The sequence below is a fragment of the Vombatus ursinus genome, unplaced genomic scaffold, assembly GCF_900497805.2.
Source record: "Vombatus ursinus unplaced genomic scaffold, bare-nosed wombat genome assembly UNPS02014812.1, whole genome shotgun sequence".
Classification (NCBI taxonomy): domain Eukaryota; kingdom Metazoa; phylum Chordata; class Mammalia; order Diprotodontia; family Vombatidae; genus Vombatus; species Vombatus ursinus.
In genome coordinates, this window is record NW_020954590.1 from 51,320,557 (window position 1) to 51,341,018 (window position 20,462).

At 39.8% G+C, this 20,462-nt stretch overlaps 1 protein-coding gene across 1 annotated transcript; it reads right to left on the reverse strand.

The window, feature by feature from the left end:
• Positions 1-7,810: 7,810 nt before the first annotated feature.
• LOC114053955 (tripartite motif-containing protein 64-like) lies at positions 7,811-18,599 on the reverse strand. The gene is made up of 2 exons (XM_027877085.1): positions 17,235-18,599; positions 7,811-8,149 (listed from the first exon to the last, which is right to left on the reverse strand). Exons 1-2 carry the CDS (start codon positions 18,597-18,599, stop codon positions 7,811-7,813), a joined length of 1,704 nt encoding a protein of 567 aa, XP_027732886.1.
• Positions 18,600-20,462: the final 1,863 nt, after the last annotated feature.

Below are 20,462 nucleotides of genomic sequence, written 5' to 3' on the forward strand. Positions count from 1 at the left end.
AAACCCACAACTAGATGGGCAACCCATAAGGGTCTCAGAAACCAAGCTTCCCTTCCCAAGACTGGGAGTTTAATTTAAAGCTAATGAATGAAGAAATGCCCAGGAAGCAAGATGGTTCAAGACAAAACACATATCTTTGGAATCAAAGCAGCAGGAGTTATCTGAGACTTTTCCAATAACTTTCCATACAACCTTAAGCAAATTATTTGACTTATCTGGGTCTTTGCTTTGTTATCTACAAAGTTATGGTGTAGTGGGGGAGTCATTGCTCTCTCATGCCCAGCATAAAGTTCTAATTCTCCTTCCACCACTTACTTGATGAGTAGATATCTAATTTATCCTCTCTATCAAAGTTGCTTGATTTGTCTAAAAAAAATTTGTATGACTTATCTCAAGGCAAAAAGCTAAAACAATTTTTGAGGTCTCCTCTGGCTTCAAGATTACACAAGAACATTTATACGCAAGCCTGTTTTACAGATGATAAGTGCAGACATTATGCTAGTCCACAAAAAGTTTTGGATTTTATTTTTACAAGCCCATCCTTAGCATGGGTTGCACCACCGATACCTTTAAGACAGTAAAATAAGTGGTAATTCCCTTTACTGGTAGGCTGTCAGAAATTTTTGTGGTCTCTGGACACATAATCAGGAAGCTGTCATAAGAGGATTCCAAGATAATTTACCACAAAAGGATCTAGAAAGAGCTCTTGGTCTTTGGTGCTGGTCTTATGGTGAAGTGAGTTTCTAGATGAGACATTTTTTTTTTAAAAATCTTCCCTTCATTTCACTTTTTTGGTATCGTCATAAAGTTGACTATCACAATGAAGCTTGACAAAAAAAGAGATTGAACGATTATGAAATCACCAAAAAAAAAAAACCACCCCATGTAAAATAACTATGCTCATCATGTGGAATTGTCAAGGGGAGGGAAGGGGAAACAGAAAAGGAGAGGAGAGGAGAGGAAAGAAGAGAAAGGCCTCCCTTTCAGAAAGGTTTGCATTCAGATCTGGCTTCAGACACTTACTAGCTGTATCTACTCTGGGCAAGTCTTAATCTCTGTCTGTCTCAGTTTTGTTATCTGTAAAATGGGGATAAGAGCACCCATCTCCCAGGCTTGTTGTGAAGATAAAATATTTGTAAAGCACTTGGCGAATCTTAAGGCACACCTGAATGGTAGTTATTATTATTATTACTCCTAAGGTTATTTGGAAAATTCTATAAGCACTGTATAATATGACCTATCATTACTATACTTTACTAATTTTAGAACCACAGGGCTGTAAGGAACTTCTATAGTTGTCTAATCCAATCCTTCCCCAAAGCATAAATGCCATCTATGACACTCTCAGCGTGGGGTCATCTAGCTTTAATTTGCAGACCTCTATTGATGGAGATTTCAATACTCCACAAGGTGGTTTATTACATTATTGGTCAGCTTTCCTGGTTAAGAAGTTTTGCTTATATCTAATTGAAATCTGCCTGCCAGTAGCTTCTTCCTTCCCCTTTCCCCTGATTCTCTTCTCTGGGGCCACGCCAAGCAAATCAAATCCTTGCTCCATGTGAAAGTCTTTCAAATATTTAAAGGCAACTCTCATGTTCTTTCTGTCTTGTCTTGTCTAGGCTACAAATCTTTTCAACCAATTCTCAGAGAGCATGAATTAGGGTTCCCTCACTAGCTCAGTTACTATTCTTCAGATGTACTCTGCTTTGGCAATGTCCCAGAACAAGCCATCATGCTCCATATGTGTTCTGATCGGGGCTCAGTACAAATGGACTAATATTTCCTTTGCTCTGGATATATATTACTATACTTCTATTAATACAGCCTAAAACTGTATTCACTTTTTTGATTGCCAAATCTCAGTGATGACTCATATTGAGCTTGCAGTCCACTAAGACTTTCAGATCATATATATACATATATATGTACATACACACACATATACATATATACATATATATACACATGCATACATATACACATGTATGTATATCTGTATGTGTGTGTTATATATAATATACATATGTATTATATATAATTTTATTTTTCCCAATTATGTTAAAACAATTTTTAATATTTTTTAAAGTTTTGAGTTCCAAATTCTATGCCTCCCTCCCTCCCCTGCCCCTACCTGAGACAATAAGCAATCAGATGTAGGTTAATCTCAGATCTTTTTCATATGAACTTCTTTGAAGCCAAGCCTCTCCCATTCAATATTCATAGTCAATTTTTTTAGAGCTTAGGTCAAGGTTTAATGTAACCTTAGCTATGTTTTCCCAATAAATGAAGAGATGAATGTATTCTAGCAGATATGCCCCATTGCATGAATAGGAATGAATAGAAAAATTAAGTGCATACTATCTATGCCAGGCACTGTGTTAATTACAAGGATATAAATGCCACAAGTAGGATAGTCGAGACCCTCAAAGAGCTTTCGTTTGAATGGTGAAAGACAAAACATAAAAGCAGTCTAGAAGTAAGGTGGCGTGAGAGAGGATATGTGGCACGGCTCAGATATAGCTGCAAAATGTGCTGAAGCCTTATCCTGGGCAATCTAAAGTAAAAGTTCACCTACAGAGCTTAGGGCCCCATGAACATAGTAGACTGGGTTGTTTATTTTTTAACTTTAATTAGATGTTGGACCTATCCATTTTCTGTGTGTGTCACCACCTGTTTTAGTCTGGGCCAGACTCAATCTGATCCAGTACTTTGCTCAGGTAGACTCTGGGTCTAGTTAATGGGGCAGACTTAACATTCCAGACATCCACCAAGTCTGAAGGGCCCTGTCTCCAAGTGGTCAGGCCTCGTATCATTAGATGAATAGGAAGCCACATCAACATGATCTAGGTCTACTAAACAGCAATACCAATGGCAAAGGGTTTGAGCCTTAACCCTCTGGGCCAGTCAAGTCCTGGTGACAATTTCCCGGCTTTTCAGAGAAAGAACTAGCTTAATCTCCATGACCATACAATAAAGTAATACTCACTGTTCAAGAATTACTTCAGCAATACTCATCTTAGGAATATTCCCACCCATGCATCATTGCATCATCTTAGGAAGATTCCCACCCATGGATCATAGCCTCCTTCAAAGTTTTTCTATGATTTTTCTGGAACTGTGATCCTGATAATATTGGTTTAACCCTTCCATGCTCCATGAGAATGAAGTACGAACAAGCTGAACAGTAGATTTGCTTAGAGTCTTGGTCAGAGGCAATATTTAATTCTTTCCCAGCAGGGTCCCCTTAGTGTTGAAAGAACACAATTAGTGCTTCTAACAGTCTTCTGTGAAATGAGACAGCTTGGTACAGCAGAGTGAGTATGCTTCTAGAGCCGGTCTCTGACCTCAAAGAGCTTACAAAGGAGACAATATGCAAACAGCTATGCATTTACAACATATGGAAGGTAAATGGGAAGTAATCTCAGAAGGAAGATAAGACAGGTGCTAGCAGTGGAGGGAAATGCAGAAGCTACATTCTAACCCAACACTTCTACCTTCGAGTTGTACTGTATTAACATCATCTGATTATGTGAGAACAAGAACATTCAAATGCCTCTCCCAGTCCTGTAGGATTTTGTAAAGTGACCCATTCCTTTCTATACAGTATTTCCTTCCCAAATCAAGAGTATTACATGGGCTTCATCTACAATTGCATTTTGCATAAGGAAACCTTCCTCTCTAGGACTCTTAACTGAGTTTTCAAATTCAAGAAATCCATGTAATTAAGTCAGTATTTTTTCCAAAATATCTTGTACTTAAGTAGTGCCATTTTTTAAATCAAGACTTGTTGGTTTTATAACACGAGACAACAGCCTGAAGTAGATAAGAGCTAGTAGTATTATCCTTTCAGATAAGAAATTGGAGGGACAGAGAACCTCTGTCATTTGCTCGGGGTTATCCACTACGTCAGTGGCAGAGCAGAAAATCAGAGCCCCAGCCCCCTAACCACAAGTTTAGTGTAGTTTGATAAGTATTCCAGAATAGGATACCTATTGATTTTACCCTATGATATCTCCCTGAAATTCCATAGCTAATTAAAGTAGTAAACATTTTTTTTTAAATGTACTGACATTTCAGTTTTATATCATCTCTCTCTCTCTCTCTCTTTGTCTCTCTCTCTGTGTGTTTGCTGTTGTTATTCGGTTGTTTCAGCCATGTCCAACACTTCTTGACCTCATTTAGGGATTTCATGGCAAAGATATTAGAGTGGTTTGCCATTTACTCCTCCAGTTAACTTTACAGATGAGGAAACTGAGGCATACAGGGTTAAGTGACTTGCCCAGAGTCACACAGTTAGTAAATGTCTAAGGACAGATTTGAACTTGTCTTCCTGGCTCCAGGCCCATCGCTCTATCCATTGCTCCACCTACACATACATACACACACATTAACACATACATATACACACATATGGAACATATGTGTATATGTTAAATATAGATAAATATATTTACATTATATATGTGTACATACATATATGTGTGCACACGTATAAATAGATATCTATCTATCCCTCCTTCTCCTTTACCCAGAAAGCCATTATTTATAACAAAGAATAAAAAACAAAGAGGGGAAAAAAGTAGTTTAGCAATTCTAACCAATACATCATTCAAGTCCAACAGTCTGTAATTCCACTTCCATAGTTCTCCACCTCTGCAAGGAAAAGAGAAGGTACATTTTCATATCTTCTTTTGGGTCCAGCTTAGCTATTATAATTTCCCAGTATTCAGGTTTTTTTTAAGGCAATTGGGGTTAAGTGACTTGCCCAGGGTCACACAGCTGGTAAGTGACAAGTGTTTGGTCTGAGGCAAGATTTGAACTCAGGTCCTCCTGACTTCAGGGCCAGCATTCAGTTTTAATTGCTATTTTTTTCCCATTTATATTATCATAGTCATTGTGAATATTGTTCTCCTGGTTCTACTTGCTTCATCCTGTATCAGGTCATCAACATCTTCCCATAACTCCCTGCATTCACCATTTCTTCTAGAGTAGCAATATTCCATTACATTTATACATCATAATTTGTTTAGCCACTCCTCACTCCTCAACTGATGTGCATCTACTTTGTTTTTGGCTTTTTGCTATCACAAAAAAAATGCTGCTAGAAATATTTTGGTGCACATTAAAGCTTTCTTTCTATCTCTGATCTCTTTTGAGGTATATACTTAGTAAGATTTCTGGGTCAAAAGATATGAACATTTTAGTAACAATCAGTATAATTCCAGAATGCTTTCCAGAATGGGAAACAAACATCTATGAAGTATTTGTTTAGCATTTTATAGAGCTTTAAGTTTGCAAAGCACTTTACAAATATCTCATTTTATCTTCACAAACACCTTGGGAGATAGGTACTATTGTTATCTCCATTTTACATATGAAGAAACTGAGGCAGAAAGAAGTAAAGTGACTTGTCCAGGGTCACATAGTTAGTAAATGTCTGAGCACAAAGTTGAACTCAGGTCTTCCTGACTCCACTATGCCATCTAGTTGGCTTAAAGCACTGCTAGCACGCAAATAACTTGTTCTAAGCCTGGAGATCTAAGAGACAAACAGACAGACACTTAGGCAGACAGAAAATAAAATAGTTCAATCTTTGTGGAACTGACATTCTACTCATTCTACTGGGGGAAGTATGTCATTAACATCACCAGTTTGACCTTTGGAACAACATCCCTCTTACTTTTCAAAGAATATATTATTCCTACTTAGAAAAGAATTCTCTATTTTATAAAAACTACTGGGAAAACCAGAAAGCAGTATGGCAGAAATTAGATTTAGATCAACATACACACACATACACACACATACACACATCAAAATGGATACATGACTTTAAGATTAAAGATAATACCACTAAATAATTAGATCATGTATCTCTCACAGCTATGGATAGGAGATACACTCTCAACCAAACAAGGAATTGAGGTAATTACAAAAGATAAAATAGAAAACTTTGATTACATGAAACTGAAAAGCTTCTACACAAAATTAACACATCTAGGGTAAGAAGGGAAGTGATCTAATGGGGAAAAAAATCTTTGTATCAAATTTCTCATGTGAGTTAGTTATTCAAGATATATGGACAACTAACATCTATGTGTATATAAAACCAAAAATCATTTCCCAATGAATAAGTAATCAGAGAACATGAACAAAGAGTTCTCAAATGAATTGAAAGCTATTAACAACCATATGAAAGAATGCTCTAAATCAGAGAAATGCAAATCAAAATAACCCGGAGGTTTTACCTCACACCCTGAAAATTAGCAAAGATGACAAAAAATAGGAAAAGTCAATGTTGGTGGGATCATGGGAAGATAGGCACACTAGTATATTGTTGAAGGAGCTGTGAATCAGTACAACTGTTTTAGAAAGCAATTGGAATTATGAAAATAAAGTGACTAAAATGTCTATAACTTCTGACCCAGTTATCTCCCTATTGTGCTTATTCCCCAAGGAGGTCACTAATGAAAAGAAAGCCTCCATATATTAAAAATATTTCAGGGCAGTAAGGTGGCACAGTGGATAGAGCACCGACTCTGGATTCAGGAGGACCTGAGTTCAAATCCAACCTCAGACACATAACACTTACTAGCTGTGTGACCTTGGGTAAGTCACTTAACTCCATTGCCTAATCAAAAAAAAAAATTCAATAGCACTTTTTGTGGTAGCAAAGAATTGGGACCAAATTAGATAACCATCTATTGGGGAAAGACCAAACAAATTGTGGTAAATGAATGTACCGCAATGGAATATTACTGTGCTATGAGAAATGATGAAATTGATGAATATAGAAAAGTAAGGAAAGACTTACCCAGTCTGATGAAGAATGAAGCAGAGCCAAATATATGTGTGTGTGTATATATATATATATACAAACATATATATAATGTATACATACATATATGTATGTCTGTGTATACACACACACACACACACACACACACAATGATTACAACAATGTAAATGCAACGAACAACCACAAAACAACCAAAAGTGAATTTGCAAAATCAAAATCATTTCTTTTTGTTTGTGCTTGTGTCCCTCATGCTTAGCACCATGCCTGCAACAGAGTAAGCATTTAATAAATTATGGTTTCCTTCTGTACAAAGAACAGATATGGCCCCAAAGAAGAGATATGGAAATATACTCCCTACCCCAGTCCTTTGCAGAGGTGAAAGGTACATAGATGTGGTATATCATATATATTTTCATGCTTTTTTGATGTATTGATTGATTTACCTGATTTTTTCCCCCTCTACGTCTTCTTTCTTTTTTTTTTTTCTTCTTTAAAAATATTATTTGTTGGGGCAGCTAGGTGGTGCAGTGGATAAAGCAACGGCCCTGGAGTCAGGAGGACCCGAGTTCAAATTTGACCTCAGACCAAACACTTGACACTTACTAGCTGTGTGACCCTGGGCAAGTCACTTAATCCCAACTGCCTTTAAAAAATATATATTATTTGTTTTGGGATGTTCTTCAGAAGAGGTCTGGGGAGGGATGCTGGGAGAATTTCTGGTACACTATGATAGTTGTCTCTACAGCAATCATCTTATAGTACTTTTCCCCCTTTAGTAGATTGCTATATCCTTGGATGAAAAAGAAAGAATGTTGGATCCTTTTCTTTTATACATGTGGACTGCTCAAGAAAGTGGAAGAATAGCATTTGCAAAGTGGAGAAGAATAGCAATGAAAGATTAAGGAATTGGTTTAGAAATAAAGCACATGGTGGGGGGGGCATATGAAAAAAGTTTAGTTGCATAGATTCCACTAAAAAAAAAAATTCCAAAGCAACTCTAGTCAACTTGTCTTAACTGTATTCTTGTGCCTCTTCACACTCCTGGACCAAAAAAATGGTGGAGAAAGGAGAGTGTTGGGGTCCAGTGAAAAAGCCTGGGACAAGTAAACAACCCCTAGTACCATTTATAAAGACACTTCTCACTACATTCCTCTGGCACACAACCCTCTGGCCAAAGCTATCCTCTTCCAGGAGGAGTTTCAAGTTCATCAGAGTACGGGAAATGAGGAGTTGCCTGAATTTCTGTTGACTAGTGCCCAGGGCAGAGCAAGGATGAAAAGTATAAGTCAGAGGAGGAGGAGGAGGAGGAGGAGGAGGAGGAGGAGGAATTTTACTCCTGAAGAAAATATGCTGTTTGAGAGCTGTGAAATGTCATTGGCAGGGAGCCCATTACCCTTAAGAAAATGCAAAGTATGTGCACTACAGACAAAGGCAGTGAATTGTAAACATGATGCGATAACTCTTTCAAGTGAGAGAGGGGTTGTATTTACCTAACAGAGACACTGGGCTACCCAGCATTACCTCGGAAGAAGGAAATGTCTCTAACACCTTTGCATCTTGAGTACTTACCACATACCACAGAGCTCTATCATGGCCCCTTAACATGCATAGCGGTCACTGAAAGGTAACCAATTCAGCAAATGCATTCATGTGGGTAATGTTTTTGGGTGACTTCTGGATGGTAATTCCGCATTCAACAACAAGAGCAATAGCTCAACACATTTTTTTTTAAATTAAACTCCTTATATGAAAAGCACTGTGCCAAGTGCTAAGGGAGGCAGTTTGCATGGCACTTTTTTTTTTTTAACATGAGTTAGTTTCCTTCTCTGCTCTATGTGCCTGAAATCAGGAAGACCTAAGTTGAAATCTGGCCTCAGACTAACTATGTGACCCTGGGTAAGTCACTTAACCCCTGTTTGTCTCAGTTTCCTATTCCATAAAATAGGAATATGGCAGCTAGGTGAATACAGCACCAAGCCTGGAGTCAGGAAGACCTCAATTCAAATCTGGCCTCAGACACTTACTAGCTGTGTGACCCTGGGCAAGTCACTTATCCCTGTTGGCCTCAGTTTCCTCATCTGTAAAATGAGCTGGAGAAGGAAATGGCAAATTACTCTAGTATCTTTTCCAAGAAAGCTCCAAATGGGATCATGAAGACTCAGACATGACCAAAACAACTGAACCACAACAAAAATGGGGATAATAATAACACCTATCTCTCAGGGTTGCTGTGAGATCACATGAAATAATCATTGTGAAGTGCTTAGCACAGTGCCTGTCATATAATTATATAAAAACTGGTACGTAGCATAATAAAACTGACATTTACTAAATGGCCAGGCAACCTGAAATTGGGGAAAGAATGCTGATGGGAGAGAGGACTTGAATCCAAATCCTGCCTCTGTTTCCTAGTTCAGTGACTCTTGGCATTTAGAAAGACAGTGTGGTGCAGTGGGTAGTATCTTGAAGCCAGAGTCAGGAAGACTAGGACTCATGTCCTGCACCGGATACTTACTAGCATGTTACCCTGAGCAAGTCACTTAATTCTGGCCTCATCTGTAAAATGAGGGCATTAGAGGTTAGCTTAAGTTTATGATCCTATCTCTCAATCTATTCCCTTGTTTGTAAAATGGGGATGAAGATAATATTTATACTATCTATTTTACATGATTATTGTGAGGAAAGAGTTTTGTAAAAGCTCAAAGGACTGGAGAACCCTGAATTGTTTTATTATTATTATGATTATGATTATGATTATTACTATTATTATTATTATTATTAACCTCCCAAACAATTAGAGACAGTAAATGAAGTCTTTTTTATATGAATAATATAGAAAGCTTCAACTTGAGATGCAGAGGTCACAGGTCTTTGATCAAAGATCTTCAATCAGATCTTTGCTAGAAAAATAATACAGCCACTCATAGATGGTGAGACATGATTCTGGAATATGTCCTAGACCAGGGATGGGGAACCTGCAGCCTTAAGGTCACGTATGGCCTTGTAGGCCTTTTGACTAAATCCAAATTTTACAGAACCAAGATCTGTTTGGATTCAGTCAAAAGACCACAAGACCTAGAAGACCACCACATATGACCTTAGTTCCCCACCCCTGCTCTAGATAAATTCACAATGTGACAGAAGGATAAACTGAGATGTCCTTTCTAGTCTTGCTTAATTCAGTTCTGGCAAACAGGGCAGGATTGGACAAAGAGGACAGAGTGGACAGAGGCCTTGGTGGAACTGAAAATAAAATGATAGGACACAGAAGAACAAAGGAAAGAAAGAGAATAAGCCAGGTGATCACTTGCCAAGAGACGTTGTAGATGGGATTCCTGAATTGTGTTGGGGAGAGCCTTCAACAGAAGAAGGTGGTTAAAGTACTTTCCCTGATCTATGATTACAAGACTGTAGGCCAGCCAGGAAAAAAAATGACATTCCAGAATATGGATTCAAATAAATGAAGCTGAGGAAGGGCCTGAGGAGAGCAAAGAGAAAGAGATTAAAGTCTGGGCCAGCTGGATCTTCTCTCAACCAAAGTTGTTTTTCTCTGAAAGATGTGCCCTGCAGAGGAAACTGACAAAAGAGACTTTGCTCTTTGACAGTCAGCCCAAGTCCCAAAGGAGAGAAGAGTTCTAGGGCACACTGTTGAACAGTTTCTCCAGCAAGAGAGGTTGGTCTGTGTGAATCAGCGGCTGTGTAGGTCTCAATGAATAGACAAGAGAGAAGCAATGAAAGATGGGAATGGAGTCTTGGTGCTATGGTTGAGCCTGAGGCTGGGTTGGGGCTGGGAGAGCAGTTCTCTTCTTTGCTATAACCTTAGAGAAGGGTCCTTAGCAGCTGACTAACTTGTTCAGCTGTTTTCAGTTGTATCTGATTCTTCATGACCCCATTTGGGGTTTTCTTGGCAGAGATAATAGAGAATTTGCTCTTTCCTTTTCCAGCTCATTTTACAGATAAGGAAACTGAGGCAAATAGGATTAAGGGACTTGCCCAGGGTCACACAATTAGTAAGTGCCTGAGGCCAGATTTTAACTCAGGAAGATGTATCTTCCTGACTCCCAGCCTGGCACTCTACCCACTGCACCACCTAGCTGCCCTCTGACTAACTTATAGTACTAGTAATAGTTTTGTTTTACTTTTTTGTTTAATGGTGCTGGTGGTGGAAACAGTTACAGGAAAAAAAGTAGCAGTGACTAGAAAAGAAAAAGGATGGTAAGGGGACAATAGTAATGGTGGCAGGGATGACAAGAAACAGTATGGACAAGATTCCCCTCTCCCCAAGAGAAATGGAAGGGTGCATATCCATTTTGCTAACGTATATTAGTGGAAGATAGTCCTTAATGAATGGAATTTCATCCTATTGTTTAAAGGCAACCCTTCTAGATCACAAAGGCTACTTCTACGAACAAAAATACCAAGGAGTAAAATAGTCAATCTGGAAGTTCCATAGGCTACACAGATGATTGTACCTATCATACAGAACTCAGGAAAAGTAAGCTAAGTAAGGAAAAGGCAATCAGCTTTCAAGAGGGCCTAGGAAAGAGCAGGACACACTGATTAAAGACATCATAATACTAACATTTAACAATTATATAGTACTTTAAAGTTTGCAAAGTACTTTACCTGGGTTATATCATTTGACCCTTACAACAACCCTATAAAGAAGGTGCCTTTATTATTCCCATTCTATAGATGAGGGAACTAAAGAAAGGAGAGACTAAACGATTTTCCCAGGGTCACAGTCAGTAAGTATCTGAGGGAGGATCTGAAGTCAGGTCTTTCTGACTGCCAGCCCAGCACTCTAGCTGGGGTTGGGGGGGGGGGGGGTGACGGCTGAAGTAGGGAAAAGGGGATGGAGAAGGACTTAAGACATATCTTCAAGCAAAAGAAAAATTATAATTATACTGAGCTGTTATGCTCTATCTCCACAAGACCAAACAAGAGAAGTAGGCTTATGTTGAAACAAGGGAAAACTTAGTTAGACATAAAGAGGAACTTTTTTTGACTCTAGCAGTGATATTGTTGGTTTCTAAGAAAGGTTGTGTACTCTTCATCCTTGGAAATCTCTGAAAATATGATTAGAGGGCTGGAGTAACAAATGTTTGTTGGATTGGATTGGATTGGATTGGATTGGATTGGATTGGATTGGAGTAAGCACCGTTCTGTCTGTAGCAAGGAGCAAAGGCCAGCTGACCTCTTCTGGTTCTTTCCAGCTCTATGATTTTATTCAATTTTCTTCTTCTTATCTCCTAAATGTGCTTGTAATAACCTGCCCTCTTGCTGGCACCTTCTTGTAAATGAGATGCCTATCTCAAGAGTTTATCCCAGTTAAATAAACGGAATTCAATAAAACCCATCCTGGGTTATCCCACATGGGAGAATGATTACCCCAGTAACATGCTACTGAGGCTACTGTTACCTAATGTAACAGATGCATTAGCTTCTCGTCTAGGCTTGAGTTATGCTGTGTTACTGTATATCTGAGATAAGAGCATGTCTGGAGTCTGTTGAGTGTTATCACATAATACACAGTGACTTTTTTATTGAAGGAGTTCTCCAAGTCTCTCTGAACTGGTGCAGGTTTTATTGAAACTAATTCAGAGGTTAAAAAAAATTTAAAGATAAATGTTAACCTGAAAACAAAATAAGTCATGAGGTTATTCTCTCACAGCCAACTGGTAATCTCTATAATAATTCATTAAACCAGACTGCCCTGCACTGCATTAAATACAAGCCTAAAGGCAGTTACAGGTCTGTTAAACCCATACCAACCAAAATGAGCAGTGGGTTTGTTTTTTGTCTTTTTAAATGCTTAAAATCCCCTATACTTCAGTTTCTTCCTTTGTCAAAAGAGGAGAGTGGAACAGAGAATCTAGATGTCTCTTTTAGCACTAGGAAAATAGAATTTAGAGCTGAAAGACCTCTGGGACATCGTCTATTCCAGGAGTTCCCCCAACCCTTTCCAGCCCCTAGGCTCTTTGGCTTTCATTTGTAGATGAAAAGAAGTCAATTCTAGAGTTTAGTGTTTATGTATATGCATATAAGAGATAAAATATTTTAATATCAATTAGGAAAGTCATTTACCAAATATTCCCATACTCCCCTCACAAGCTTCTTATACTACCTGGGGGTATGTATATACCACATTAGAAATGCCTTATAGGGGTTTCATACATCACCCTCATTTTATAGCTGTGGATATTGAGACTCTAAGATGACTTAACCAAAATCACTTATGTAGTAGTGGTAGATAGGACTCAAACCCATGTTCTCTGATTCCAAATGCAGTATTCTTTCCATTAGACCACACTGTCCCCAAGACTCTATAAGCCTTTGTCACACAGTCTTTTGCTAATTACAGTCAGGGGTCTCTCAGATCTGGTATGTTGGGGATGAAGTGTACAAAACTTCCCCAAAACCGATGCTCGAAGGAGGAAAGCTACAGGATGACTGAGAATGTGAGCAAGCTTCTTCATTTTTTTCTTTTACCAAAATCATCACAAAACTCCATTTTTTTTCTGGCTGGATTTAATTTTCTGGTTTATTTTTATTCATTTCATCAAATATTTCCATTTGCATGAAAAAATAATTTTTTTAATGATCTTTGTTAAAATTTTGAGTTCCAGATTCTCTTCCCTCCTAAACCTCCCCCTCCTTGAGAAAGCAAGCAATTTGATATTGATTATACATACGAAGTCATGCAAAATATATTTCACTATTTGCCATGTTGCAAAAGAAAACACAAACAAAATATAACAATAACAATAGAGAAGGTTCAAAAAATGTTTCAATATGCATTCAGAATTCATCAGTTTTTTTCTCTGGAGATGGATAGTATTTTTTACCATGGGTCCTTTGGAATTGTCTTCATTGTCTTGATCAAAGTAGCTAAGTCTTTCACAGTTCATCATACTTACAATATTGCTGATACTGTGTATAATGTTCTCTTGGCTCTGCTCACTTCACTCTGCATCAATTCACATAAGTCTTCCAAGGTTTTTCTGAAATCATCCTGCTCATCAATTTCTTATAGCACAATAGTATTCCACCACAATCATACACCACAACTTATTCAGCAATTCCTCAATTGATAGAGCATCCCCTCAATTTCTAATTCTTTGCCACCACAAAAAGAGCTGCTATAAATATTTTTGTACATCTAGGTCCTTTTTTCCTTTTCCATGATCTCTTTGGGATACAGACCTAGAAGTGGTATCACTGGTACAGTGGGCATGCACAGTTTTATAGACCTTTAGGCATAGTTCCAAATTATCCTCCAAAGTGGCTGGACTAGCTCACAACTCCAACAGTGTATTAATGTCCCAATATTTCTACATCCCCTCCAGCATTTGCCATTTTCTTTTTCTGTCATGTTAGCCAATCTGATAGCATACAACTCTTTCTTCTCAGGATTTTCTTTCTCAGATTTCTCAGGAGTCATTTCTTTGGCAAATTTGCAGCCCAATGGCTATTTTGTTTATATATTTTGGATTCCGACCTAGACCTGGAAGGAGTTTTAAATATCATGTCCAACATTTTCATCTTACAGATGAGGGTACTGTAGAGAGTAAAAATGACACTGAAGCACAGTGTTCTCCGGGGCAAAATATCATTTTATTAACAGTGATACATATACTGTTAATAAAATGTTCTCACTGGCACCTAAGCAAGAAGCCAGGACCTGAGCAAGATCAATTTATTAGAGTTACAGTAACCAATAAATTTAGGTCAGTGGTCTCTCTTTAGATGACCAAAGACCTGGAGTGAGGGTCTACAGGGTCTTCTAAGTGTGTCTTCCTTCTGATTGGCCCATCTGATTGGTACATCATTTGGACCTCCCCTGGCAAAGGCAAGGCAATCTTGATTGATTGACATTTTAATGAGGTGAATGAGAGTTACCTCAACTCCTCCCAGTTACTTCACGGTTGGGAGGTGGGAGTGAACCTCAGATTATAGGATTAATCTACGGGGGTGGGGGGGGTTGGCCTTCAGGTGTGGTTGATCATGATCCTCTTTGGCAATTAAGGAATGCTAACTGCTTTTTGAGACCTAGCTACCTCTAGTAATCTTGACTAGAAAAAACATATCTCAATCAAGTTTCCCTACTCTACCCTCCACCACCCCCATCCACTCTCAACCCGCTCCCCCACCTTTGACCTCCCCCTTGGAGACCAAGTCACCTCTAACTTTGAAAAGAAGCCAAGATACTAGAGTGGTCCCCTGGGGAGGGTCTACCCCAAGCTGGTTCTCTGTTTATAGGGTAAATAGAATAGGGAGTCCCACTTTCAACTGGTTAAGGAGTAGATGCCCCAGGGGCTAGGAGAGATCCTCTTCTTCAACCACACCTTAATTTGGACCAGGAGAGGTCTCCTTTTGAGCTCGACTGAGAGAGGGGGTTCTGACAAAATGGGGAAAAGGAAGGATTACAGAGTAATAGTAATTATCGAATGATACAGCATAACATTAATTTTCCTCAGTACCGAAGCCCAGAAAAGTAATTCTCTCAAGGTCTCATAGGTAGTAAGAGGCAGAGCCAAGATTTGATGTTGGGCCCTGTGGCTCTAAATGTAGTTCTCCTCCCACTGTACCTCTAGCATGGGTATGGGATTGGAAGTAGCTGAAGCACTGTCCTGGGGAGGGGGAGACAGAGACCTTGGGGCACTAGGAGGCTGCTGGTGTAGGTGGGAGAGACAGGAAGGAGGATGCACCTGGAATTAGGAGCTCATCTCAGCCTGGCATCTGGTAGCTTCCTCATTTAGCAGAAAAGTCTTTTAACTAGGTGCTAAACTCACATACTCACCTAGAAATCACAACACTTGAAAATCAGAAGAGATCTCAGAAGTCATCAAGTCAGACTAAAAAGGAATCCCTACTTAGCACATATCTGACAAGTGGCCATGCAATCTTTTTGAAGACCTCTTGAAGATGGAGAGTCCACTACCTTTAGAGGTAATCACTTAATAAGCATTCATTAAGTACCTCCTTAAGGCAGCTAGGTGGCTAAGTGGATAGATTGTCCTACCTAGAGTCAGAAAAACTCATTTAAAGGAGTTCAGATCTGGTCTCAGACACTTACTAGCTCTGTAATCCTAGGCAAGACATTTAACCCTGTTTGCCTCAGTTCCCCACCTAATGAGCTGAAGAAGGAAATGGTAAAGCACTCCAATATCACTGCCAAGAAAACCCCCAAAAACGGGTCACAAAGAGGGGGACTTGATTCAATAACAAAATGCTTCTATTAATGCAGCCCAAGATCACAGGACCTCTTTTGGTTCTCCTATCACAGGACTCCTATTGAATGTCCAATAAAAGTCCATCTTTTTCAGATAAACTGTTTTATAAACATACCTCTCCATTTTAAACTGTTGACTAGGAAGTCAGTGCCCTCTCAATTGAATGTCCTTTAAATTCAGTACATTGAGGCAAAACCCTAGTTGTCCCCCTCCCCAATAATGACTGTGTACAAAGTACTTTGCTCACAACTGGTATAAATATTATGTTCATTTTACACATGAGGAAACCAAGGTACTCAGAGATTAAATGTCCTGCCCATGTGCACACAGCTGTGCTGTATCGCACTTGGAGTTGTGCCATCCTGCCTCTCATCTGTAAACTAGGAATAATGCCTTTAGCACCTACCTCACATGGGCTGTTGTAAGGACCAAATGAAATCACAAAAAATACAGAATCACATAAATGAAACCAATAAAGATGAATTTATTATCTGATATTTGGCAAATGTAATCCCCCCAAAAAAGCTTTTCATAAACAAGGAAAACTAGAAGACCTGGAGTAACAAGGCAAATTTGGCATTGTTGATCATTGAGACTTGGGGCATTCAAATCCCACGAATGAAATATTGTTCTGGATTTTTATGGATTATTCAAGAAACAGAGGAAAATGGGGAGCAGAAGTAGTAGATTAAGAAATATCCTCATGTGAAGAATTCAAGAAGCACGAAGAAGATTATGAGAAACAGATGTAATTTTGCCTTTAGAGTATACCACAGACCACCTAAACAGAAAGAAGAAATAGATGAGGGATTCAAGAAATTATAAGCCTGACCCAGAGACGTGATATAATAGCAATGGGGGATTGTAATCACCCAGACATCTGCTAGAGTTTTAACTCTCTATGCCAGCAAAGCTGAATAGCAAAGAATTTTTTTTTCTGAAACCAGATTTGATTTATCATGAAAATACATAAAACAGACTGGATCCATTAAGGATCAGAGTACACAAAACACTTGGGAACGATCCTCTTCGGCTTGCAGTATGGAAGGTGAGTTTCAAATGAGTGAGCACTGACTCTTTCCTTCATCAAGTGAGTGATGCTTATCTTCTGCCAAAGGAAGTCTGGAAATCAAAGGACTCCTCCACTGGAGAAATGCTCAGAGAGATGAATAGCAGCAAGCACAAAGATGAGAGTTGACCGGACAGATAGCCATGAGGCCAGCTTTTGTTCCTGGAAGTGGTGGGCCTGGGGAAAAGATGGGTGTGACAAGCTCTGTGAATGAAATAGGGTTGAATCTATAAATGAGGGAGCGCTTGACAACATTGTAAAAGAGGAGAGTGCCAGCAGTGTGCTCCAGGTATACCCCAACCCTTGGTACAGGGTCTTTCATTTGATAGTTTAATTGTCCAGGATAGGTTTGGAAATAGTAATTATTTCCCTTCTTCACACAGCAAAGCAGGAACACGGAGGCAAAGGAGTCTAGGCTACTTCCTCTCAAGTACGCTGTACGGACCCCCAGTCCCCACTGAGGTACTTGTGCCACATCCACCTCCCAGTACTGTCTGCCAGAGCTGAAGGCCTGCTCAGCAGAGACAAAATGACAAGCAAAGTTCTCAGGATGGTCAGGATTCATCCCCCAGCCTTCTCCAGCCCTCATACTCTTCAGATCCTCAGAAACAATCACATAGGAACTGGCTGATTGAGGATTCACTCTGATGTCCACTCTGAATTTGTTGAGGATATCCATCATCCCAGTAATGGGGTGCTCCATCAGGTCTGGGATGACAGCCTTGGGCCTTTGGGAGAACACTGACTTACTCCTTCCCAACAGCTCCCTGAAATCCTTCAGCAGCTCAATAGTGGGTTTGTGTCTTGATTCTCGCAAGTCGGACATGATTTCCCAAAGGTTATGTATATGCTGAGATACCCTGTCCTTGCTGGTCCTTTGCTCTTCCTTCAGCCTTTCCAGACATTGAAGTTCTTCCTCCATCAGGAAGTGGTGCAGGTTGTAATATTCTCCCATAATCATCTGATTCCAGTCAACTAAAGGTCTCTCCATCTCCTTCTTGACCTGAGAAAGAAGTTTCTTGGCTTCCTCAAAATCCTTCCCCACACGATTCAGAATCCCCTGGAGTTTCCTCCTGTAGTTGTGAGCAGCTTCTGCCACAGGAGAGAGTGTGTGAGCTTCATGCTCTGGAGTCTGGCTGCAGAGGACACAGAGGGCTGTCTGGTCCTCCTCACAAAAGAGCTTGAGGACTTTCTGGTGAATAGGACATTGGTTCTGCTCTTCAGTGCTCTGCAGAAAGTGGGAGCTGAGCTGCCTCACCTTGTCCGTCAATTTTTCCAGTGTCACATTGAGTTCTGGGAGTTTTCTGGTCTGGCAAACTAGCCTGCATTCAGGACAAGAGAAAGGTGAGGTGCCAGCTCTCCAGCTCCAGGAGAGACATGCTCTGCAAAAGCTGTGCCCACAGTCAATGGTAACTGGCTGAGAAAAGTAGATCCTGCAGATTCCACACATGATTTCACTCTGCATTTTCAGGACGAGATTCACAGCAGCAGCCATTTCTTCTCTCTGAAAAGGTAACCAATGCTTCATTCCCTCACTCCACACCCCTGGAACTTTCCCTTCCCTCTGTGGATGTGGAATTCAATTCTCCAAGTTAATGTCAAATGCCCTAGGAGGACTCTTACCTCTCTCAGGAGCTTCTTTCCTGCAGCAACTGAAATCGAAGAGAATTCAGTTCCACTCAAGGAAATGTTTCTGATCAGAATGATCCTCCTCTATTATAGAATGGAGCACCACCCCTGTAGCACCTCCCTGATGAGATGAGAGTTTGCCTTGCCTTGAATGCTTAAATTCAACAAGTTAATGCTTCTGGTTGGTTGACTTCTAAGGATTGACAGCTTTCACAATGCAGAGCCCCTCTTTTCATGAGTAGTCCCAGCCTTGCTTGAAATAGAATGCCCTTCTTTTCACCTTTCATTACAAAAGGTTGACAGCATATTGTAATTTCTGCCTCTGAAGCTTCCTGGCTTTGCAATCCTCTTCCTTATTTCCCACCCGGCTGTACTCCATTGGGATTTATCTGACTGACTTTTCCACTGAGCCCTCCAGCTAGGGTTTGGGGATACCAGTCTCTCCTGGTTCTCCTCCTACCTATCTGCACCCTCCTGCTCAGTCTCCCTTTATGAATCATCATCCAAATCCTGCCTTCTAGTGGTAGGTATCCTTCAGGTATGAGGATAATTTCTTGACTTAATGCATCCTGCAAAACATGAATGATTTTAAAAAGGGAAATTCTATTGTAGATCTGATTCTCAATAATAGGAAGGAACTGGTTACTGGACTGGAAATAATTGAAACTTGGGGACAAGTGACCACTGACTCTTAGAGTTAGTGACCAGAATGGATACCTGGGCACTTGGACATGCACCTTAGATTTCAGAAGATCAGACTTCAATGTGCTTGGAGAAAAGATACTATTGGGGAAGTCAGCCCAAGAGGGATGGTAAATTCATAAGAATGAAATTCTGAGGACACAAAGGGAAATCCCAATGAGGAGAAAAGGGAAGAATTATCTGAAAAGACAGAAGTGTATGTACAGGAAACTCAACACTTTCCAGCTAACTGTACTCCTGGATTTCACCAGAATCTCATCATCCTACAAGATCACATCAACCCATAAAGTCCCACCTCTTTGATATCCCACTGTCTCTAAGGCCCCTCTCAGTTTCCCTCTACTTGGAGAAGGTAGAGGATAAAGGGTGGAGAGCTCCTCCCAAATCCTCTACTTGAGGGAGATGCACAGGGCAGCCATCTCATAGTTTCCCACAATTTCCCATCTGAATACATTCCTCTGGACTTTATCATAGTGTTCCTTTGATGTCCCCACTTTTTAGTTTCTTTTTATGTGTTATTTCCCCCATTGGATTGTGAGCTCCTTGAGGGCAGGAACTTTCTTTTACCTTTCTTTTATCCCCAGTACTGAGCACAGTCCTTGACTTGGAGCAGGTGTTTAATAAATTTGTATTGACTGACTGACAGCCTAATTAGACTTTTCTGTACAGACTTTTTCTGTATAGACTTTTCTATGTACAGAAGACGGAAACAAAGTCAGGTAATAGAAGAAGAAATGGAAAGTTAGCCAATGACCCCCTAAGAACAGTATTAAGACTGCTTAAAAATGCAGAATGAGCTTAGGCTGGAAAAGCTAAAGACAACAAAAAGGACATTGGGTGGGAGAGGGAGAAGGGACTGTCAGTTCTATTGATGGAAAGCTGAGTTTCATCACTAGGTGGTGCTGCTGGTCACTATACTGATCCTTTCCAAGAGGAATGCCAAAAGTTTTCCAATCCCATTAAGACCTAGGCAGTTAAGCATCTCCACCCCACTTAGGAAAGTGCTGACAGGAATGACTTTTTATCA